The sequence below is a fragment of the Equus caballus genome, chromosome 1 (genome assembly GCF_041296265.1).
Source record: "Equus caballus isolate H_3958 breed thoroughbred chromosome 1, TB-T2T, whole genome shotgun sequence".
NCBI classification, from domain to species: Eukaryota; Metazoa; Chordata; class Mammalia; order Perissodactyla; family Equidae; genus Equus; species Equus caballus.
Window position 1 is genome coordinate 87093614 of NC_091684.1, and position 24430 is coordinate 87118043.

The 24430-nt window shown below is 45.3% G+C and overlaps 1 protein-coding gene across 2 annotated transcripts in view; it reads left to right on the top strand.

Moving 5' to 3' along the window:
* NID1 (nidogen 1) overlaps positions 1 to 24430 on the top strand; it is a 77637-nt gene that overhangs the window by 49411 nt on the left and 3796 nt on the right. For both annotated transcript variants that reach the window (XM_001916503.6, XM_070264416.1), the window contains 6 exons: positions 11828 to 12055; positions 13702 to 13874; positions 17845 to 17971; positions 21659 to 21830; positions 22800 to 22957; positions 24219 to 24342. In XM_001916503.6, coding sequence (XP_001916538.4) covers positions 11828 to 12055; positions 13702 to 13874; positions 17845 to 17971; positions 21659 to 21830; positions 22800 to 22957; positions 24219 to 24342 — 982 coding nt within the window. The remainder of the gene's footprint in view (positions 1 to 11827; positions 12056 to 13701; positions 13875 to 17844; positions 17972 to 21658; positions 21831 to 22799; positions 22958 to 24218; positions 24343 to 24430) is intronic.

The following is a 24430-nucleotide window of genomic DNA, read 5'->3' on the forward strand; positions in this document are numbered from 1 at the left end:
TCCTTCTGCTAAGTTAGAGTTCAGTCGTTGTGGCAGAGACCATAAGGCCCGCAAAGCCTAAAATATGTAGTACCTGGCCCTTGACCGAAAATTTTGCCAAGCTCCAGCCTAGATCAACTCAGGCAGGGCCAACTTTTTGTTCCTGAAATTATGGGTCAAAACTGTAGCACTGTCCATAGATTCTGAGAGGCAGGTTACGCAGAGAAAAGTTCATGATAATTTGAGTCAAGACATTCCAGCAGCTATTAAAAATGACTAACATTCATTATTTCCTTAGGCTTGCTTCACAACTCCAGTTCAAAAAGAAGCAGATGTTTCATTATTTTGGTTTTTTTTTTAACCTGACTCCTTGCCCTCTCTGTAAAGGCTATTGACTAAACAGAAACAAATCCAGACTTGTAGGCTGGGGTAAGAAGATGAGACAAGGATAAAACCAATAAGAGCTATTTGCTAGGATAGTTTATATGTTTAATTCTATTCCCTAATGAAATTCAACATCTAGTGATATACTCAAGAGAGAATGTGCACGAGAAATATATAAGAATGTTCGTTAAGTATTGTTTGTAACAGAAAAAAATCTAAATGGCTATCAACAGGAGGAATGCACAAATGAATTTTGGTACAATTCGTACAATGAAATAATATACAGCAGTTAGAATGGGGGAACCAGAGTTCATGGATAAATCTCAAACACATGTTGAGCAAAAAAAAAAGGCATGAAAAGATATCTATGGTATGATCCCATTTATATAAAATATAACCCTGCGTGAAAATAAAGCTACATATGCATGTACATATGCAAGAAAACTATACAATGCATGCATGGGAATGAGAAACAAAAACTGCAGGGTAAAGCTTACCTCTCTGGTGGGAGGGAGGGCACACAAAGGCTGCATTTGTATTTCTAATGTTTTCTTTTTTCAGCCAGAATATGAACACAGAGGTTTTCATTATATTTTTCTAAATTTTGTATGACTAAAATAGTTTATGAAATATTAACAGAAAACGCGTAGTGTCATCTGGACTCCTCTTGCCCAACGTAATGAAGGGCAGGAATCAAGCAGTCGGCACTTATTTGGTCCCTGCTCTAATCAGAGGGGACGAGTTTAAAAAATAAAACTGAGCTGTGCTGAGGGTGAGTCAGTTAAGGTCATAGAAAAAAATATCGAAGTATGTACAATATATGGAGTAGGAGTGAGTATTGTTTCATGAATAATACTTGTATACATGCTTGTGTACACATACAATATATGTGCATGGATGAGTGTGTGTGCGTAAGTGTGCGCATCTGTACTGAATTGCTGCGTGAAACGGATTTCTGTGGTTCACAGTGAGAAAATTTGAAAGCCACCAAATTAGTTATCTATTGTTATGTAACTAATTATCCCCAAAGTTAGCAGCTTAAAACAATACACTTATTATCTCACAGTTTCTGTGGGTCAGGAACTCAGGAGCAGCTTAGCCGGGTGGTCTTGGTTCAGAGACCATGAGGTAGTTGTCAAGACATTAGCCAAGGCTACAGTCTTCCCTGAGGTTCATCTGGGGTTGAAGAATCCACATGGTTGTTGGCAGGCCTCAGTTCCCCACAGCATGGGTCTCTCCCCAGGGCTGCCTAAGTGTCTTCAAGATCTGGCAGCTGGCTGCCTCCAGAGCAAGTGGTGAGAGAGAGAGAGCCCCCACGATGGAAGGTGGCACAGTCTTTTTTAACCTAATCTTGGAAGTGATAATGCTGTCACTTCTGCTGGTACTGTTAGTCACAGGCCAAGCTCTTGAAAAGGAAGTATGTACATGTGAGACTCCCAGGAGGTGGGAGATTGGGAGCCATCTTGGAGGCCAGCCACCGCAGCCGCTGGCCTTGCCTGGACCATGTCTGGGGGAATATAACTGGCTAGATTTTTGGAACATAAGAGAGCTTATTAGAGGATCAAAGAGGCGTATAAAAAGTCCTGGGCTGGAGATGTAAACCCTGGTCCTTAAGGGCAAATACCAAGCCTACGGATGTTTGATCATTTCCCATTACGCTTGGCGCCAGTCACACCAGCATCCTGCATCTAGATGCACACCGCACATCTCTAGAGAGAAAGTTAATTAAAGAGTTCAGAAAGTAGGGCTGCAAGGAGAGATGAAAACGTTTGGAAAATACAACCCAAAGGAAAGAAAACTGAGGAACAGTTTAATGTCCGCTTGTTGTTATTGTGTCTGTGTTGCAGCTTGCACCTTGATTCAAACAAACCCAATGTTAGAAAACTTGAATTTCCCAGTTGGAGCTGGAAGGGGCTCTAGAAATTCTGTAATTCATCTCCTTTGTTTTATAAATAAGGAACATGAGCCCTGAATAATTTCTTGGTTTACAAAAATGTTCCTTGAACTCTTTATATAAAAGAATTTTCTATAGCAATTTTCCCCCAAATTGAGTAAGACTCCTTTCAAAAGAAAAAGATTCTTAAAGCCTCCAGTGTTGGTTTAGATTATTTTTACTATAGATAAATCTAGGTACCAACTTCTTCTATAGCTAGAAAATTAAAACACATTTGCAAATTAAATACAAATAAAATTATAAATCATAAATTTCCTATTAACATCAATTTAATGTGCCAGAATGTTGTTTGTCTGAGATGAAATTGCCATTCCTATGGTTGCCCCCCACCCCCGCCCTGCCATGGTCACCCTTTCTGTCTTACTGGATAATTCCAATCGACCTGCAGAGAAGCTGTGACATTTCTCATCTGAAAGACAGAAGTGAAGACTTCCCTGGAGCCTACACCCTCTCTCGCTGCTGTCCCATTTCCCTCCTCTCTCTTACAGTTTAATTCTTCATAAAGGCTGTCTGGAGTGATGCTTCCACTTCCTCTTCTCCCATTCTCTCTTTCTTTCCTACGTTTTTATTATAAAATAAAACAGACACAGAAAGTCATGTAGAACAAAGGTATAGCTCAAGGAGTCAGTCTAAGATGAACCCCCTTGTAACTACCACCCAGATGGAAAGTAGAACTTTGCCAGCCGCCTCAGAAGCCCCTCCACTGCCCTGTCCCTGTCATAGCCTCCTCCCTCTCCCCAAAAGCAGCCCCCAACTTGACCCTTACAGTAGTCACTTCCTTGCATTTCTTCACAGTTTCATCGCGTGTGCATTCCTAGACACTGTAGATTCAGTGTTGCTCATTTTTCTGTCTGTAGTTCCCTCTTCCATCCCTTGCTTTTCCTTGTAGTTTGACTATAAAGAACCCGAGACTTTGAGCTGTAGCGTTTCCCACGGTCTGGATTTTGCTGACTGTGCACTCATGGTGCAACTCAACATGCTCCTCTGTCCTCTGTATTGTCAGCAAACCGGTTGCTGGGTCCAGAGGCTTGATCAGACTCAGGTTCATCCTTTTGGCAAGACAATAGGTGGTGGTATTACCTTATATCAGGGACACATAAAGTCTGCTTGTCTCATTCTTGGTGGTGTTAGGAGCCATTAATGATTATGGCCTAGATCTGTTAACTTCTAGGGAGTGGAAATGGTGAGATTCTAGCTCTGTTATTTCTTTCTCACTTATTAGTTGGAATTGATGCTCATTGCTTGGGTCCTTTAATTTATAGTGGGAAGCAAAATGGTGATAGTCTATTCTATTATAGTATTTTTTTTCATTTCTTGGTCGGAATACTTACAAAGAAATGCTTCCCCTTATCTACTCTTTGGATGCCCAGTGGTACATTTCATAAAGGAAAGGCAGGATAAATGCTTGGATCTTTCCCTTATTTACTAGTTGACAAGATAACAGATTAATTCCTTATCAGCCACTGAAGATGACTAATTAATTTTTAATTTTTAATATCATTATAAACTAGTGGACGTCAATTGGTTGTAGTTATTTTTCTTATTGTAGCTGAGAGTCCCATCTTTGGCCCGTGGGAACCTCTTCAAGTTGGCCCCAGGTCCTTTTGACATGATCCTAGTACATAGTCTTTAATAGTTTCCTTGCTCTCTGGTATGACAAGATGTTTTAAGTCCGTGTATATTTCCTGCCTCAGAACTAGAACCAGCCATTTCTCCACGAAGCCTGATTTCTTTTAGTGGGAGATGAATGTTTCAGGACCACAGTCCAAGTCCTTGGGATGCTCACACAGAGCTAGGAATGCCTTCTGAGTTCATAGGAATATTCCCAATTCAAATTCATGACGATTGGAATTTTCCTTAACCTTTTCTAAATTATTTCCATATCTCCTTTCTTCCACACTAAGATACTGGTTCTCAAGGGCACAGTGATGATAAGAATTAGAATAGACCCTAATTCCTTATTTGCTTTATCCTATGTTACACATAACAGGCTGAGAATAATAATACCACCACCGATATAATTTCTGAGAACAATTAAAACATTTTTTGGCTTATGCTTTCCACATCTTCCCCCATTTTTCTAGTTGTATGTACATTGCCTGACTTGTAATCGTCACATAGTATCTTCTCTCCCTTTCTGCCCTCATTTATTCTTAGCTCCGGGAGTATCTGTATATTTATCACTTGCTACCAGTCCGTATGTCAGTTTCTCTAGTTATTTGGTTGCCAGAAGCTTGTTCTTTAGCAGATTCCTAAGGAATGGTTCACGGAAACAAATTCCTTGGCTCGTTTTCTTTCCTTCACTGTCTCAAATATTCTTCTGACATAAAGCATGGCTGTCAGAAATGCAAATGATAATCTGAAGATGATTTCCCCTTTTTACCTAGATGCCCAAAAGATTTTTTCTTTCTCTTCCATAGTTCCCTTCAAAAGCCCAATAGTTTTACCAGAATTGTCTTGGTGTTGGTTGCTCTGGGTCCATAGTCTTAGCTACATGGTGTGCTTTTTCAGTTTATTATTTCAAATCTTTTTTTTTTAATTTCAGGACAATTATCTTGAATTATAGTTTTGGTATTTGTCCTCTTTCCTTGCTTTGGTTTATTTCTTCAGGGGCTCCCATTTTACATATCGAATCTTCTTTGCCCGTCTCCAGTGTTTGTCCCTTTCTCTCAAATCCACTTGTCTTCTTTCTTTTTGGCTTTAAACATTTCGCCATCCCCACCTTCTGTTTCTCCTAAACCGTAATCTGTTCTGTTTATTCACTTTTGTGTTCCTTCCAGTTTAGTCTTCATTTCTGAAATGACTTTTTTCTTTGATTTCTACTTCTTTCCTGAATTCTGTTGTCTCATTTCTGAGTTTTTTGAACTCTGATTCATTTTGTTATTTTATGTTGTATCATTTGTTATTGTCTTTTTGCTTATTTTGAAATGGAAGATTCCAGTGTGATCTGTTCCGTTAGTGCGTCTTTCGGGCAAGCCTGCACTGTCTGCAGGGCTGTTGTCCACTCCAGTTAGCCCTTCTATAGCAACTTGGTATTGGGGTCCACCTCCGTACTTTCCTGTCGCTTGTTTTGATGTGTGTTTTAGTTTTCCTGAACTTTCAGAAGGAGGCCTGGTACAGATAGCTTTTCTGACTACACAGAGCTTCCTCTTCCATTCTTTTGGTGAAGTGTATAAAAATATCTCAGCTTACTTTGAGATTTCCTGGCCTGCTCCCCTCCCCTACTTTATCTGGACCTTCCCTTTCCTTGTCTCTATCGTCTCCATCCTGCTTCATTTTAATTCTGTTCCCAGCACTTTCTCCCCAGCGTGGGGTCCGGCCAGCCATGTCAGTTTTGAGAATTCCTAGGGGCTGGATCTTCCACCCCCTTAGGCTTTGCATCCATCCCAGTGTGGAGTAGGAAAACCTACCCCCCAGTTTCAGCTGCTGTTTGCAAATTGGCCCACTGTGCTTTCTAGCGAGAGCCTGTCAGCTCTTTGGGGTTCTCCTGTTCCCAGGACTGCTGCGTGCCCTGTGCTTCCCTCGCCTTTCCCCACAGACACGGATTCCAGGTGCGCCTTGTGGCCCTGGCAGTGTGTCCTCATCTGCTTGTCTCGGGGCTTCTTCACAGGACTAACTCGTCACCTCATTTCATTGTAACTGTTATCCATGGATTTCGGGGTTTGCTATCTTGTTTCTCTCTCTGTAATTAGATTCTAAACTGGGCTGTTTCCTTCTTCCCAGAGTCCCCCATTCCCTCTCAAACTACACTTTCAGCCCTTGCCCTACACCCCCAGCCCGGACCTGCTCCTGTCAAAGCGCACAGTGACCCTCACTCTGAGAACTCAGGCATCGCCTTTCTTGTATCGCCGGGTACAGTTGGTCTCGCCTTCCCGCCTGAAACACTGTCATCATTTGATGTCCAGGACACCACACCTCTTGCTTTTCTACATCACTGGCTGGTCCGTGTCACAGGTGGTACGATTGGCCTCATTCAATGGATGAGAGCTTAGGGAGACTACCTAACTTGCCCAGGGCACCGGGATGACTAGTAGCATAGCTGGGATCAATCGCTACTTGTGTCTTAAGCACCTACTCTGTGCCCGCCACTGTGCTCGGCACATGAACAATAACGCCTGCGCTCTGGAGGAGTTTACACTGTAACTGGGCAGGAAAAGGGACCCTTTGAAAGTACTAGTGAAGCCGTAAGTGGTAACTAGCAGCTGGAGATCCGGGTGGGTAGAGAAGTTAGGGGAAGTGTGAGGAGACAGGCTGGGAAGGGAGTGGTGGAAATAATGAGGAGGAGACGTGGTCAGGCAGTTAAGGTGAGGTTGGGGAGTGGCAGATCCCGAAAACCAGGCCCCCCAGAGGCTTGAGAACCCCCCTAGTCTTGAGGCCATGGTCCCCTCTGACCTCCATCTCCCCCCTTGTAGCTCTCTCGTGGCCTCATTTCAAAATCAGCAGAGCCGTCACGGAGCCTTGTGGCTCCTCATCCCTCCTTTTTCTCAGTCTTCTCACCTAAACTCCAGGGAGCATCGTGCCAACCACCCTCACCAAGACCCTGAATTTCCTGGCTTCTTTTCCTTCCTCCACTCACAGCCTGAACACATCCAGCCTGCGGTCGGTCAGCTCGACACCCAGGCTGCTGGGCTCAGCCATGCGCTGTGCATACTGGGGACACCGTAGATTTATCACACTGGGTGTCGCGCAGCCCTTGACTGAGACGGACTAGGCGCTCCTCCTCTCAGCTCCCCAGCAGCCTCTTCAGACCCACTGCCAGCCACTACTCACACTGCATCAGCCTGATGAGTCCTGTGAACTCCCAGGGCCCTCTCACTTAGCTCTGATCCCTACTGCTGGCAGGGCCCCTGGCTCACGGCAGGTGTCAGTAAATGCTTATAACCCAAACCCATAAATGATTCAAGGCTCCATGGGGTTCCTGATCGAAGAAATATAATAAATACAGTGATTTTAAAAGCCTATACTAGTAGGATACTGAGAGAGGACAGACACAGAGAGATGCTCTAGGTGACAGGGACAAGTGAAACTCAAAGAGGCAGTTTCACACCATGAGATGACACAGACTGGAGATGCATTTTCTCTTCCTGCTGTTTTATGACCTTTCTGCTTTCCCCTCCCATTTTGCCCTTTTTAATTGCTAGTTCATTTCCCCGTCTCTGGGCATTCTCCTTCCTTTCCAGTCCTGTAAGGACTGGGGTAAAAATGCTGGGAAGGGACTTGAAGAGAGTTCATAAGTAGAGAGATCTTTATCCTCCTCCTCGTCATCACTATCATTATTATTAGTGGTGGTGGTGTTCTTATAAACGCCTAGGAACACAAGGATAGAGACCACATCAGAATGACATTGTCTCCTTTACTTGTAGATTCTCATTCTTGGAAATATGGCATTCTCAGACCAACAAGTGTCCATTTGGCAGCTAATGAGGCCAGGCTATGAGCCAGAAAGTGTCAAACCCAGCAGAGACCAGGCATCGTCCACCACACCCGTCTTAGCTCGTCCTGAGATGTGTGTGTGTGGAAGTGCCACTTGGGGCAGCCAGCCCCTACTAGGGGTGGACTGTGCAGGAAGAGGTTGAATAAATGGCGCCTCCCCAAACTCATTCCTCCATCCCACTGAGTATATCAGAGGTTACGATCGTTGTTTATTTAAATTAACACAGAGAGAGATTAATCAGACAAGGGATAGAATGGAAATCAAGAGATAAAAAATGTGTGTTTTTCTCTCACTTCTCCCTCTGTTTCATTTTTCTTTCATTCTCTTTGTCCTCAACCTCGAGAAAAGTCACTCCAGACATCCTGCTGTTCCCCAGATAAGAATCAGGTCTTGAATGCTTCCTTCCCAGAGAAGATCAAACTAGAATGAGTAAAATAATTTTGCTTGAGTTATCATTTTATCAACCAGAAGCAAGGCCAGGAAATATGTCTTTATTACCCCATCCTCACCCCACCCACAGTGGAAAATGCCCTGTGGGGGCCTGGGGCCCTCAGCAGGGGCTCCCACTGGAACTGCTCCCACTGCCTGCTGGCCAGGCTAAGAAACCATCCCAAAAATCCAATGATAACACAGCTTTCCATAAACACACTTGAAATTCCATTTTCTGAGTCACAATTGAGGTTTCCTCTCATTTTTGTAAGTTCAAGACATAGCACTTAAAAGTTCCACTGTAGGGGCCAGCCCAGTGGCATAGTGGTTAAGTTTGCATGCTATGCTTGAGTGGCCCAGGGTTCGCCGGTTTGGGTCCTGGGCGCAGACATATGCACCACTCATCAGGCCATGCTGTGGCAGCATCCCACATAGAAGAACTAGAATGACCTACAACTAGGATATACAACTATGTACTGGGGCTTTGGGGAGAAAAAAAAGAAAAGAAAAAAAGAGGAAGATTGGCAACAGATGTTAGCTCAGGGCCAATCTTCCTCACCAAAGAATAGAAAAGAAAAGAAAGGCTCTCTTTGACAAAAACCAAAAGCTTCACTGTAAATTCTAGATCACTTGAGATTTTGTATATTGGCCAAATACTATGTCAACACAAAACCCTTCCAGCCACGTAAAACAGAGCCACCCCTCTTCCCTTAAAAGTTTGGTTTAGTTGTCAGTACACAGAATACCAGGCCTGTTTTCTAGTTGGAAAGGCAGCACTGTATACAGACATTGATGGAAGGAAAATGAGTCTGTGGGCCACACATAATTTCGGTGCATGTGTTATGCTACTGTGTGTATGTCACCGTTGATGTAACAGGTCCAGTGTGTGTGAGCCATCCTGGGCACTGGGCCTGTGGGTGCAGAGGAGCAGGGGCCATGCTAGGAATCCAGAGACCCAGGTTCTAGCTTGAGCTGAACCACGTTCAAGTGCTGTGGCCTGAGGGAGCCCCTTCACCAATCTGAGCTTCCGTTCTCTCGTTTGATGTAAAAAGCAGAGTTGCCTGCCTGTTGCATAGGATTATAGTGAGAATTAAATGAAACATCTGAATGGAGACAGCTTATGTAGAAACTCTGAAATCCTGTACAAATGTCAGACATTAAGGAAGTAAACAAGTTCTACATCCAAGAGTGAACACAGCCCAACATTTTTATTCTGCACCAGATGGCTTATTTGTATCTTTGTTTGGCTCTTCCTAAATCAAATGTTTTGTTTTTTTAATATTAGCCTCTGGGACAAAAGAAAAAGCACACACTTTTCCCTTGACAGGTTTGACAGACCCTTTCCTGGCCTGCTAACTGCTTCTGATCAGGAAGCAGCCACATCTAACAGCTAATGCGAGAACCAGCAGCGCATGCACTGACTGTCACGGCGGAGGCCGTGTGCACATGCGGCCACGGATGAACCCTGAGTGCAGAACTGAAATCTCCCTCTGTGTGCACTGTCTCCTCACATTCCGCTCTCTCCTCAAAATAGCGCTGAGATTAGCTGCTGCTGCCTGCACCGTTCCACAGCTCAGGGGTGCAGCTTCATCGGCATTGTTGACGTGCCCGAGATAACACCAGAGGCAGTGGAACGGAGGATCAAAAACACTTTCAGACACAAAATTCTGTGAAATATATATTATCCATTCTATCATTACAATATATATTATTGTGAACACATTAATATATTAATTGACATATATTAATACATTAATTAGCAAATTTATGTAAAATTTTCCTAGAGCGGGGACTGACAACTACAGCCCCCACAGGCCAGCGCTGGCCCACGGCCTGTTTTTGTAAGTAAAGCTTATTGGAACACTCACTCACTGATGCATCGAACTTGGTTGCTTTCGTGCCACAACTGCAGAGTTGATTAGTTGTGACAGAGATCGTGTGGCCCACAAAACCAAAAATATTTACTCTTTGCACCTTAACAAAAAGTCGGTGGAGCCCCACCCTAGATCCACCTAAACACAGTCTTCCAGCGAAGGTCAAAAGAAGCGCTTGGCGCTCCTCTGCTCTCCGAGCTCTAAGGAGGGGCTCTCTTCTATGTGTCTCCTGTATCCTGGGCTCCTTTGTCAACTCCCTGACTGGATTGTAACTGTGCTTACTCGTTCCCTTCCCTCCAGACTGGGAGCGTTTTGAGGGCAGGCCCCGTGCGTTATTCCCTTGTGTATCCCCATTCCCACCCAGTAGTTGCTTCCTAAGTCAAGGTTAAGGAGATGCAGTCACTCCTTGCCCTTCAGAGCCTTGACTCTCCTCAGGGAGACAGGCAAGGAAGAGCCCCTTAGAATCTGAGCATCTGTGTGACAAGAGTGATGGGGCGGCCGAGCCCAGAGTGCCCTGGGAGCTCAGGGAGGCACACCAGGCCTGGCCTTGGAGGGCCCAGAAGGACTTCCTGAGCAGAGGAAATGCCTGAGCTCATTCTTGAAGGATTAACTGGAGAGGAGGAGGGGGTCACATAATGAGCAGCAAGTGGAAAGGCCAGGAAGAGAGCGCCAGCCAACGTGATTCAGTTTGGCTGGCGTGGAGCTTTCCGCAGCCAGTGTGGTTCCCGCCGGGGTCTGGGCATCGCTTGTGTGGGAGATGAATGCAGAGGTGACAGCCACACTGGCCTGGCTGGATGCCATGCTGGCTGGACTCCAGCTAGTGTGGAACTGGCTACAACTCTGCATTTTTGGGAGCTGTTTATCCCAGGCCGCAGCTTCTTATCAGCAATTCTCCACGGACACAGCAGTATTTCCCTGCTTTTTGAGTTGCACCGTTAAGAGGCCACTTTTCATGCCAAACACTAGCACGTAATTAAAGGGGAACACACAAATGTTGGTAAATGTGCCCTGTGGGCTTTGGTCCCCCAAATCATTGACTTTGACTCGATGTGGATAATCAAGAAGCTGGAGATGATAAAAAGGACAAGTTTAAGAAAAACTTAAAATTTCTTAAAACAAATTTCCAAACTGTCCGTCAACTGATGAATGGATAAACAAAATGTGATGCAGCCATACGATAGAGTATTATTCAGCCATAGAAAGGAATGAAGTGCTGGCACATGCTACAATGTGGATGAACCTTGAAAACATTCTGAGTGAAAGCAGCCACAGGCAAAAGGTCACACATTGTATCATTACGATGATATGAAATAACCAGAAAAGGTAGATCCGTAGGGATAGAATGCGGCTTGGTGGTTGCCAGGACTGGGAAGAGGGGACGTGGGGGCAAGTACTTAAAGGGTCCGGGCTTTCCCTTTGCGGGGAGGAACGTGTGTTGGAACTGGATAGAGGCAGTGGTCCCACAGCATTGTGACTGTACCAAATGCCACTGAATTATTCACTTTAAAATGGTTAATTTTATGTTGTCAGTTTGGTCTGAATTTTTAAAAACTGAAAAAAAATTGCCTAGGAGAAAGAAGAAAATGGTGTAATATAATCTTCTTGACCATCAAATCCGTTAAATAGTAACGATGTTTTAAATTTTAAAAAATTAATAAAACAAAACCCCTGTTGGGGTTCTGAGTCAGGTGTGGGGACTTCTGCAGCCACAGCCAGCGAACACTGGGGGATGACACAGCTGACGGTCTCTCCTTTTGCTTGTCTCTCCTGTAGAAGCGGAGAAAACCCGATGCCAGCATGAGCGAGAACACATCCTGGGAGCGGCTGGGGCAGCAGACCCACAGCGGCCCCGGCCACCAGGGCTGTTTGTCCCCGAGTGTGACGAGCACGGGCACTACACGCCCACCCAGTGCCACGGCAGCACTGGCTACTGCTGGTGCGTGGATCGCGACGGCCGTGAGGTGGAGGGCACCAGGACCAGGCCCGGGATGAGGCCCCCCTGTAAGTGAGAGGGCAGCGCCATGCTTGGGCTCCTGCCTGAGAAAGGCCTCAGGGACCAGAATCCCAGGACCATGCTCACCAGCCAGGCTGGGGGCCCAACCAAGGACACAGTAGTACTTTGTGCCTGCATCCTGAGCTGCTGCACTGGTTCAAAGCCCCTTCTCTGTTCCCTTCTCCCCCTGCCTCTCTCTTCTCTGTCTCCCTCATCATTCACCCCACTCCTCTCATCTCTCTCCCCCCTCACCTTCTTTCTCCTCTTACCCTCTTCTCTTCCTTTTCTGTGCAGACCTGTTCTGTGCAAATGACCAGTGCGACCTGCTGCACCAATCCTGCAATTAGTAGCAGAGAGGTGTGTGTGCTCTGGGTCCCCAGGGTAAACTCTCTGCAGTGGGCCACCTGGCCTTCGAACGTCTGTGTGCTGGGACATTGCAGGGATGGTGGAGACCAACGGAAACCCTTCCCCAGGTCTCGTTTACTCTGGCGGTGGAGCCTGTCCTCATCCTTGCATACTTACTTCCATCACAGCCATGCCCTCGCACTTTTAGGTTTTAGGTCCGTTTAGAATGCAAGGAGCAAACAGCCACCAAGGTTTCTGCGAGCTGGTCTGTGACAGCCATGGTCGTGGGGAGGGGCCGTGCTGGGCATCCTGTCTGAGGCCCAGCCGGGCTGTGTGGCTCTGGACAGAGACTTTCCTCAGTCTCAGCTTCCTCAGCCTCAATAAGACATGAGCAAAGTAATCTCTAGGATGGTTCTCAGCTCTAAAATCCTGCTTCTGTCATAAATGTTGAAAATGGTAATTGTCACAAGTTACCAAAATCTAATGCAATGAGTCCTTGAATCTCCATTCTCAATTTAGCCCATAGTCATAGACTGATCCCTACCAGATATTTTCCCAAAGCTGCTAAGTGAGTAAGAAGTGGTCACTCACACACTTCGTTAATTCATAAATTGGTTATTCTGGGACCCAGGTTTGCTGACACCCATTCTGCGCTCCTTACCCTGCAGTACAGGCTGCCTCCTGGGACATTCTCCTGCCAGGTGAGCCAGGGAGCCGTGCCAGGCGTCACGGCCAGCAGTTAGGAGACCAGGCTGAATCGGAGGGAGAATGAGCCTGAGCATCATTTTGTTCTTGAAAGCCCGGAAGGGGCCTGTTCCTGCTTGTCGGGGTCTGAGGCTCGCCCACCCCCTGGGACAGGGCATGTGGGGCAAGTCTGCTCTCACTGTCTCCTCTGGTGCTGAAAAGTTCAGCACCTTTCCACGGGCACGTGAGCCACTTCAGGGTTGCCGCAGTTGGTGTTTTGGTTCACTGCTGTCTCCACGTCCAAGCAGGGCAGAAATAGCTAGGTTATTTCTATTTCTATTACGGGGGAGGCTAACCCTTTATTTTCACTTGCCCTTTAATGTTAAACTCATGCCCTGCATTATCTTCTTCACACATTCCCTTTATTGACTGAGGCCTTTCTGCTCCTCGTGCTTTCAGATATAAAATGGGCATCATGTGCCTGTGCGGTTTGTGGTGCCATGAAGGTGACGAGACCTGGTGTGTGGGTGCATGTGCATGTGTGTGTGTGCGTGCACCCACATGCATGCATTTGTGCCTTCCTGCTGCACGCAGGCCTTGCTCACCGACGTCTCCTGCCCCCTAGGTCTGAGTACAGTGGCTCCCCCGATTGACCACGGACCCTCAGTTCCCACCTCTGTGATCCCCCTGCCACCCGGGACCCACTTACTCTTTGCCCAGACTGGGAAGATAGAGCACCTGCCCCTGGAGGGAAGCACCATGAAGAAGACAGAAGCCAAGGCATTGCTTCATGCCCCGGTGAGTGGTGGCTTACTGCACTTGGTGACAACTTCTGCTTCGAAGACCTGGAGAAACAAGCAGAGCATAGTCAGACCAGGGACCAGGGCTTGACCCCTGGAACCAGGGGCCTCTTCGTTCTGTGTGACCCCAGGGTCCATCTCTAGATGGGGCCCCTGGATTCCTGAGCTGCCTGTGCGGCTCGAGGAGGACGGGAGCAGAATCAGTAAGGCCTTTCAGAGTCCACTTTGGTAGCCGACTCCTTGGGTGGGGGTGTCATGTGCGTTTGGTATCTCGTCTGCGAGCATCTGCTGGCTTTGATCTTGCCGTTCCTGCTAAATTAGTGTAGTGACTCATCTTTCGGCAGCTGCTCCACTCAAGCCTCGTATCTGCCCAGAGGCAGTTAACAAGCTTTGGCTTAGAGCTTTTCAAAGCTTCAGAGATGCATTCTGGGAGCTGGGGAATTTTTGTCCATTAGATAGAGGTTGGACGCTTCTGAAAAGCCGTTCTGTTTTATCTGCAATCCTGACCTTCTGCCAAGAAACCAAACCTGAGACCTGGGGGCTCCCCGCTGCGGGATTCGGTCAGGATTGCCACAGTGGGGGGTCGTCAGGGTCCCCTAAGGAGTGACAAAGGAGCAGAGAGCCAGGCCCATGAGCTCTTGTGGAGGAGTGTCTAGCAGAAATCCTTATCATTCATCAGTGCTGGTAGCAAAGCCTGCTTAAAAATTGGGGGTAAAAATGCTGCTTGTGCCTTCCTCTCTGCCACAAACCCAGCATCCAGTTCTTCTTCCCTTCCTCCTTTCTCTACTCCACTGTCCTTCCTACTTGCCGTATTTTTCTCTTCCTCCACTGATTTCCACATCACAGACACACAGACCGCCACACCTCCTTCTTATTTGTGACCAGAGAGGAAACAGGAAGAAAAGAATCTTCAAAATAAAATTGCTTTTCAAAAGCTTCTTGCAAAGCAACCATGATTGGATTCATGTTCTTTCCCTGCACACAACCCTCCAATGTGCTCCCCCTTCACTCAGAATAAAATCTAGTTCCTTCCGTGACCTCCGGCTACCTCTCCCATCTTGTTCCCTACCACCATCCCCTGCCCTCCCCGGCTTCAGCCCTCTGGCTGTCTGGCTGGTCCTCAACATGCCATGCATGTTTCCACCTCAGGGCCTTTGCACATGCTATCCCCTCTTCCTGGCTATCTCTTACTCCCAGACACTTGCACATTTCACTGCCTCACTTCATTAACATTTCTGCTGGTACATCTGCCTCAGAGAGGCCAGTCCCGGCCCCGCTGTCCAGATGGCAACCTCTACTGCTCTCTGCCTCCTCATCCTGCTCCTCATCTTTCATCACAGCACTCAACACTCCTTGATACATTGTATATCAATGTATATGTCCTGTATCTGATTATATCTTCCCTCCGAGAATATGAGCACACCACAAGACCAGAAACTGCCCATCTATTTCATGGAGGTGTTTGTTTCACAGTGCTGTTCCTAGACCCAAAATGGTGCTTGGCACTCAAAAACTATTTGCTGAACAAATGCATAAGTGATCTTTGTGTTCTCCTGTTGCCTCATGGAAACATAAAGCCCTCAGAGAGCAATCCTCATTCCTCCTTTGTGTCCCCCAGCACGCACGCTCAGGTAGTGGCAATGAATTACATTCCCTGTGAAAGTAATTTTCCCCCGAGACCCAGGGGAAAGGCTAACTGTCAGGAGAGGCAATGGAAAGCGGAATATTGAGGGCGGATGGGTGGAGGGGAGGGTGCTGAAACAACAGGATAAATATTCACTGTGTCCTTTTTACTTCTTTACTCATTTTTACCATTTTAACTATTTTTAAGTGTACAATTCGGTGGCATTAAGTACATTCACCATGTTGTGCAACCATCATCACCATCCATCTCTAGAACTTTTTTCATCACCCCAAACTGAAACTCTACCCCTTAAGTAATAACTCCCTCCCCCCAGCCCTTAGCAACCTCCATTCTACTTTCTATCTCCATGAATTTAATATGGTACCTCATATAAGCGGAATCATACAGTATTTGGCCTTTGTAACTGAATTACTTCACTTAGCATAATGTCCTCAAGGTTCATGCATGTTGTAGCATGTGTCAGAATTTCCTTCCTTTTTAAGGCTGAATAATATTCCATTGTATGGATAGACCACATTTCCCTTATCCATTCTTCCATTAATGGACACTTGGATTGCTTCCACCTTTTGGCTGTTGTGTGTAACGCTCCTGTGAACATCGGTGTAAAAATATCTGTTTGAGTCCCTGCTTTCACTTCTTTGGGATAGAAACCAGACCTGGAATTGCTGCATCATATGGTAATTCTATTTTTAATTTTTTCAGGAACTGCCATACTGTTTTCCTTAGCAGCTGCACCATTTTAAATTTCTACCATTACAGCACAAACATTCCAATTTCTCTGCCACCTTGTCAACACTTACTATTTTCTGTTTTTTTAATAATAGCCATCCTAATATGTGTAAAGTAGTATCGCATTATGGTTTTGATGTGTGTTTCTCTAATGATTAGTGACGCTAGCATCTTCTCATGCACTTGTAGACCATTTATATATCTTCTTTGGAAAAATGTCTATTCATATCCTTTGCCCATTCTGCAATTAGATTGTTTTTCGTTCTTGTTATTGAGTTGTAGGGGTTCTTTATATATTCTGGATATTAACCCCGTATCAAATAGATGATTTCAAAATATTTTTTACCCTTCCATGGGTTGCCTTTCACTCTGTTGATTGTGTCCTTTTATGCACAAAAGTTTTTGATTTTGATAAAGTCAAATTTATCTATTTTTGCTTTTGATGTCATGTCCAAGAAATCATTGCCAAATCTGATGTTATCAGGCTTCCCCTATGTTTTCTTCTAAGAGTTTTTTAGTTTTAGCTCTTACATTTAGATCTTTGATTCATTTTGAGTTAATTTTTGCCTATGGTGTGAGGTAAGGATCTCTGTGTCCTTTTGTGACTTCTTGAGGGGGAAGTGTCTGCTGATAGCCTGATTTTCCCAGTGAAAGACCATCCTGGTCCTCTACTTCTATGGTCCCCAGAGCCTCAATTTGCACTTCCACATACATTTTACAGTAATCTTGTAAGTGTCTGCCAAAAAAAAACCCCAAAAAAGCCTGCTGGGATTTTTATATAGATGACATTGAATCTTTAACTCTATTCAGGGAGAATTAATATCTTAGCAATATTAAATCTTACAATCTATTAAACTAATTTATCTCTTCATTTATTTGGGTCTTCTTTAATTTCACTCTGCAATGTTTTGCAGTATGCAGTGTAGAATCTTGCACATTTAAAAATATTTACTTTAAATACTTTGTTTTTGATGCTATTATAAACTTTATTGTTTTAATTTTTTATTTTTTGCCAGTATGTCGAAATGCAATCTCATATTGACCTTGTATGCTGCAACCTTGCTAGATTCAATTATTAGTTATAATAGTTTTATAGATTCCCCAGGATTTTCTACATAAACAATCATATTGTCTTAGAATAGAGTGATTTTATCTCATTCTTTCCAATATTTATGTCTTTTATTTCTTTTTTTATGATCTTCAGGTAGACAAAGATTTCTTAGACAATATGCAAAAAGGATTAGCCATAAGAGGAAAACTAATAAATTGGGCTTAATAAAAATTAAAAACTTTTGCTCTTCAAAAACATCATGAAGGAAATGAAAAAGCAAGCTACACGCTGAGAGGAAATATACATAAACGTACAGACCCACAGACACATATCTATGTATACGTATATGACGAAAGATTTTTATCTGAAATATATAAAACCTCCTACAACTCAACTATAAACATTTTAAAATGAACAAAAGACTTGAAGGCACCTCATAACAAAAGGTATCCAAATGGCTGTAAGCGCATGAAAGAGTCCACTATCGTCAGTTACTCAGATGCTAGTGGGTGGACCACTCTCACCACTGGTCTGAACTTTCAGGATAAAGTCATCATTGGACTGGCCTTCGACTGTGTGGACAAGATGGTTTACTGGACCGACATCAGTGAGCCGTCCATTGGGAGAGCCAGTCTGCATGGTGGAGAGCCGACCACCATCATTCGACAAGGTGGGCAAGCCAATATCATTCTTCCTTTTTGATTTTGCTTCTAGCAGCCAAGTGGCTCTTGGGGAAGAGCCAAGGAGCGGAGTGTATGGTTGCTTACAGGATGTGGTGATTTGAGAGAGGCTGGTCCTCAGCCTCCGACACTGCCCTTTCCCACCTTCTCTGAAGAGTCTTCCTAGGACTCATCATTAAATCATGAACACTCCAGCTGGGAATTGTTGCTAGCTTAAGAAGGATAAAATTAAAACGAGTTAGGCGCCCATGCCTTTCTCTAACAGCTTATGTGGTCGGTTTTAATGAACAGTAAAAGCCAGACTCAACCATCCAGTCTGGATACACATTTGTCCCTCCGGCTGCTGAGCCTAGAATTGACCCTCAGAGTGTCTGCCCCACGGTGTGCTCCATTAGGGTCTTCCCAAAGGCAACCGGCAGGTGAGTCTAAAGTTGGGAGGGTCACAAGCATATTGGCAAATATTGTCCCTGAGAGTTGAGTCCATGCCCAAGACAGCTTTCAAGTTAAAGGGTTGTCACTTCAACCTGTAACATCGTGGTGGGAGGGGTCTCCTCTTTTCTACCTCACCCCCACTGGCACTTGCTCAGACTGCCTGTGCCAGAGGAGCACGGAAAATCAGGATGAACTTTCACAGACATTTCTCAGTATTTTGTTGCATTACGGATGACAAAGTGCGTGATACTTTGGCACAGCCTACCCCTCAACATTTAGCCTCAGTTCCTTAATTTTTGGATGCCAATTTAAGTCAAGGACTCTCCACGTTATTTTAATGCCTGCATTCAACAAGTCAAGACTGTTTTATGTGGTTACGTTTGATCAAGATTAAAGACCATTACAACCAAAATCCAAGGGCCTGTGAAAATTCCTCGCACAGAAAAGGTCGAATATTACATGTTGCTTATTCAGTGACTCATCAGCTGACTTGCAAATATTTTCAGTCAAAAGATATTGTCATGCCAATGACATTTATTGTGTAAAATCATCTTGCTTCCTCTGCAAAATACTCAAATCAAAGATTCATCTTTAAAATATAGGAGCCTTGTTTGGTGTTTCTTTTCACTTGGGGCTGAATGTAGCTTTTCTAGTTTCCAATTTAATGTTTCCCTAACAAGTGATGTTTTGAAAGGGTCCCTGTGCCTGTGGAGCAGCCCCTGGGGCATTTTTTTCCTTCCTTGGCTCCTTCACAAGGGATGATGCAGCAAGAATTAAACTGAGGTTGAGTTAAATATGTCTGCTTTTGGACATAGACCCCAAATCCTTTTCCAGAAGCCAGTGTGCTATTTAAATAATGTCTGCTAGTTCTCATGGTTTGGTTTAATGAACAGAAGTTTGAAAATATCTTTTCGCATCCTCTCTCTCTCTGTTAAAAGTGTTGTTGCTATTATCTATGATTTGACTTCAAAATCCAGTGGAAGAGGGGAGTAGGTCACTGTTTGCTATTTCCTGTTGCTTTTGGCACTGATAACCATCCAAGAAAGCTTTAAGCACAGTAAGAAACATTCCAGGCAAAAGCCTGCTGTGAAAACACAGAATTAAACCAGAATGTGATCTTTGTAGAAGAAAGATCACTGGGAATCTTTTTTTTTTTTTTTTTGGTGAGGAAGATTGGCCCTGAGCTAACATCATGTCAGTCTTCCTCTATTTTTTGTATGTAAGATGCCATCACAGCATGGCTTGATGAGTGATGTGTAGGTCCATGCCTGGGATTGAACCCTGGGCTGCTGAAGCAGAGTACATGAACTTAACCACTATGCCACTGGGTCAGCCCTGGGAGTCAATTTTTTTATTTAAAAAGAGAGAAAGAAACTTCCACTTAAGTCTTCATCAGGGTACAGGTTGGGCCACCCTTAGTGAGAGAAAACGGCAGTAGTTATCTCGTCTTTTTCTTTTCTTCCTTGTTTCGTACAGTCTGAATCCTGGGCTTCTCTTTCTTTCCTTGAGTTAAAGTCCTAACCAAGTGTCTTTAATTTAAAGCGTCATAATCCATTGCCTTTCGACATAAGCAGGATGGGCTATAGTGCCTGCCATCTTCCCGTCTTGCCCCGACTGTGCAGGAAAGGATGAAGTTCCCCAGGCCCTTCCTTTGGTCCCGTCACCCGCAGAGAAGCGTTTTCCTGGTTGGGGGAGAAGTTTGGTTGCTCTGGGGTTTGAAGTCGGGACCAGGGCTATTTGTCAGGAGACAGCATGACGTGGAGTTCCTTCCAGGGTTCCCCTGGGGTCTTGTAAAGAGACTCACTGAACAGCCCTTCCTCCCCTCTTCCGTGTGTGTCCAAACAGACGCCGGCCGGATTTATTCTGGCTTTGTCAGAAAGTTGGAAGGGGCCTTCGGAGGCCAGTCTTGCCATCTCTTCACCTCGAGGGACATGGGAAATATTTTAATACTTTATAAATCTCTACTTTGGTTTGAATAATAAGGACTTTGTTCAACTGCTGTTCCTAATCCTTAATAAGCTTCGTCTCGTGGGGGTCCTTTCGGGGGGGACTTTGACATTTCCAGCATCCACAGTGACGATGTATTAGGAGTATAGCGAAAGGAGGCTGAGGGCCTGAATTGCTTGTGTATACGTGTTGGGATGATTTCCTCCTTCCCAGATCCCCCAGGCAGGGTAGCTTCCTCCTCAGCCTCCTCCCCTTCCAGTTACACTTCCAGCCATGCTAAATGGCCTTCAGTTCTCTAATCAGTGGAGAGGAAAGAATCCCAAGTGACAAGAGTAAAACCCTGGTGGGGTTTTAATTTTTAATTTGATTTTATTTATAGTCAAGAAACCATTGCAATCTCGAACTTCTCACTAGGTTAGTTGGGCCCTGAAGGTTCATACCATAGTCAGCTTACCCTGTGGCAACCCCTCCTGGCTTGACAATCAGTTACTTATAACCAGTAAAGACTTCTGGGAGTGTTATTTGTGATCACTGACACCCTTTCTTTGTACACTTAATACTTGTATAAAAGTTATAACAGCTATGATTTCTTGCATATATTATTTCTCTGAAATGACCTTTTTTCCCCAATAATTAATAAATAGGGTAAATCTATTTGTTCCATTTCCCGTCTTAAGATCTTCCTATGCCTCCTCTTTGCCTGTGGGATAAACTCAAAGCTCATTAACACGGGCATCCTAGCTTCATCTCTGGCCACTCCCCCACCTTCGTGGTCTCCAGCCATACAGAATTACATACAGTTCACTTCAAGCCATGTTCACTCCTCCTTTTACGTATGTGCTTGTTTCACTGCCTGGAAAACTCTCATCCGATCTTTGCCTGACACACTCTGCTTGGTCCATCAGGAGTCACTTGCACGAGGTATCACCTCCCCCAGGAATCCTTCCCTGGTCTGCCCAGGCTGAGTCCAGTGTCCCGTCTCCAGGCTCCCACAGAACCCAGAACTCAGTCTGAACTGTGGTTGGCTGTGGACTCGTTGAAGGCGGGGCCACAGCTTAGGCCCCGTTATGGGCCTGGTTCCCAATGTGGTGAACAGGTGGATGCCCACCAAGTGAATGAGTGGTGATGGTTAATTTGTCACTTTGAGTGTTGCTTTTCTTATAGACAACAAGCATTTCACATTCCCATTTGTTTTCTCAAAGTGCAAGGATTGGGCTCCATGTGAAGTAGCACTAAGTAATCAGAAAAACCTAGTCTTGCCTGCTTGAAAAATGGAAGTGTTCTGTGTTTGCTTCTAGATCTTGGAAGCCCAGAAGGCATTGCCCTTGACCATCTTGGCCGCAACATCTTCTGGACAGATTCTTACCTGGATCGAATAGAAGTTGCAAAGCTGGATGGCACCCAGCGCCGGGTGCTGTTTGAGACTGATTTGGTGAATCCCAGAGGCATCGTAACGGATTCCGTGAGAGGGTATCTTTGTGTAAATCTGTGTGTGCATCTTCTCTGTTTGCATCTGCCCATTTGGATAGTCTCAAATGTTAGGTTCTAACTCCGGCATTGCTCTCCTGAAATGAGTGAGTCCAGGATAAATGAATCTACAGCTGGTGGCTTATAGATATCCACAGTGAAATGCCAGAACATTTATTATAATACCCTGTGATCATGGACTTGGTCCATGCCGTGGTCCACTTTCAGATCTTTTACCAAGAGACTTTGTTAGTTGACAGCTCAGAAATTGGGTATTTCCATTGGGTTGAATGGAAATCAACACCCAAGTTGTATCAACCCTGGAAGATCATCAGAGTAGCACAAATGTACCCCTGGGACTCTTCCTGGGGGCCAACCCAGTGTGAACACCTTGGAGACCCCTTCCTGTGGGTTTTGTCAGCACATCAACGCTTTCTCTCTCTTTCCCTTACTGCAAGCTCTAAATCGTACACACCAGGCCCTTGGCTCCTTGACACTTGGATTCCTTCCCTTTGAGACCACATCCCTTGTTCTGTGGCCACTTGGCCACCTCCCTGAGGGCAGGCACTGTGACCACCACCTCTGCCAGCATCCCCTTCTGTGCCTCAGCCCCTGGGTCTGCTGTGCCTCCCTGTATGGTGACAGCATATGGGAGTTCCCATGTGTTTATATCAGTTGTGTTGTTCTGTTTTGTTTGGTTTTTTAACAGCTTTGGGGAGACATCATATGTCAGTTATGTTTAAAGGGAGTGAATTCATTAGTAACAGAACAAACAAATTCAAATGAAGAACCAAACTCAAGTGTCTTAGTAAAGGAAAATGTGTCTTATCACCTCCGGATCCTTTTTAAGCATTCTGTTTCGGTGTCTGCTAACGTCTTCATTGCAGGTTCTTTTAAGTGTTTTTTTAATGAACTTTTTCTCATGCATCTTCATCATTTCTCTTCTTCTTTTCCTTCCTTTTCCTCCTCCAGGAACCTTTATTGGACAGATTGGAACAGAGATAGCCCCAAAATTGAAACTTCCTACATGGACGGCACAAACCGGAGGATTCTTGTACAGGATGACCTGGGCTTGCCCAACGGGCTGACCTTTGACGCCTACTCGTCTCAGCTCTGCTGGGTGGATGCAGGTGACGCAGAGCCCCGGGCCTGACTCCTGGGGTTGGAGCAGTGCTTTTTTTTTTTTTTTTTTACCAAACAATTATTGTTACCCACTGTGAGCTACGCCAACCTATGTGTCTGGCGTATCTGTTACGGGGAAGAGGGCATAAGACAACCGTTTTTCTTCCTTGTACAAAAATAGCTGCATATTTTTGCTCTGAAATGTATTGTTTCTGTAGGCTTGATGCTGTGCAGGGAGAGTTCTCAATCTTCTAAGTCAGGGGTCAGCAGACAACAGCCCGTGGGCCACATCCAAGCTGCCCAGTCGGTTTTGGTATAACCCAGCAGCTATATACGGCTTTTACATTTTTAAATATCACATTTTAAAAGGTAGTATTAATGCCTACATAATGTCCTTGATTTTGTCTTTTGGCTCACAAAACCTAAAATAATTGCTATCTGGCCCTTTAAGGCAAAGTTTGCTGACCCCTAGAGCCTGTCCTCATCCTGATACCCTATTAAGCAATTCATGGCTTACATTCCTGCAGCTCCCGCTTATCCCCTAGGGCTTAGCAGGACTTGAAGCAAAAGAAGATAAAGTAATGCAGTCCTGATGTGTGCCCTCGCCCTGGCAGATTTGGGGTATCTCTTGGCCAGGAATGTGGGCAGGATGCTCAGTCGCGGAGGAACGTCACACATCCGTCAAGTCTCTATTGAGTACCTGCTCTGTTCCAGTCACTGTCAGGTCCCTTGCAGGATGCAGGGACTGCATCTCACCCTTGGGGAGGACAAGGAGTAGAGCGCGCACAGTTAAATGAAAACACAGGTCTTACGGTAGTCATAGTGCAGGCATTGATGCGAGGCTGTGCACAGCTGCTAGACCAGGGGTGCAGTTTAGCACTTCTTAAGGGCTCTCAATTCTGGGAGGGAGGGTCTGGAGCTTCAGGGAACGGGGACTTGAGCAAGAGCTGGAAGACGACGCAGTTCCTACTAAGTCCCCCGCTGGCCCGGGAATGGGTGAAGCGACGTGAGGTTCCTCTGCCTTAGTTCACGCCTCCCCTTCACAATCAGGTGTGTGTGCCTGAACCGAGGTGACTGTGACCAGTGACAGGGGCAAGAGAGGATGAGGAGACAACTTTTGGATTTTGAAGAGCAAGTCTCATGTGTTCTCTAGGATCTGTCATTGTAATGCTGAATTTCTCTCATTCTCGTCCTCGTCACTCTTGTTTTTTGATACAAAGGGGCCATTTCTTGTATGAACAATGAGTGACTTGTTTTCTCTCCACATAGGCACCAATCGGGCGGAATGCCTGAGTCCCAGTCAGCCCAGCAGACGCAAGGTTCTTGAAGGGCTCCAGTATCCTTTTGCTGTTACGAGCTATGGGAAGAATCTGTATTACACAGACTGGAAGACGTACGTTCGCTGCTGCAGTGTGGGGGCCGGGGCCCGCCCTGCCGCCCTGTCTCTGGAGGCCGAGCCCTTCCCATCTGGCCTCTTGGCT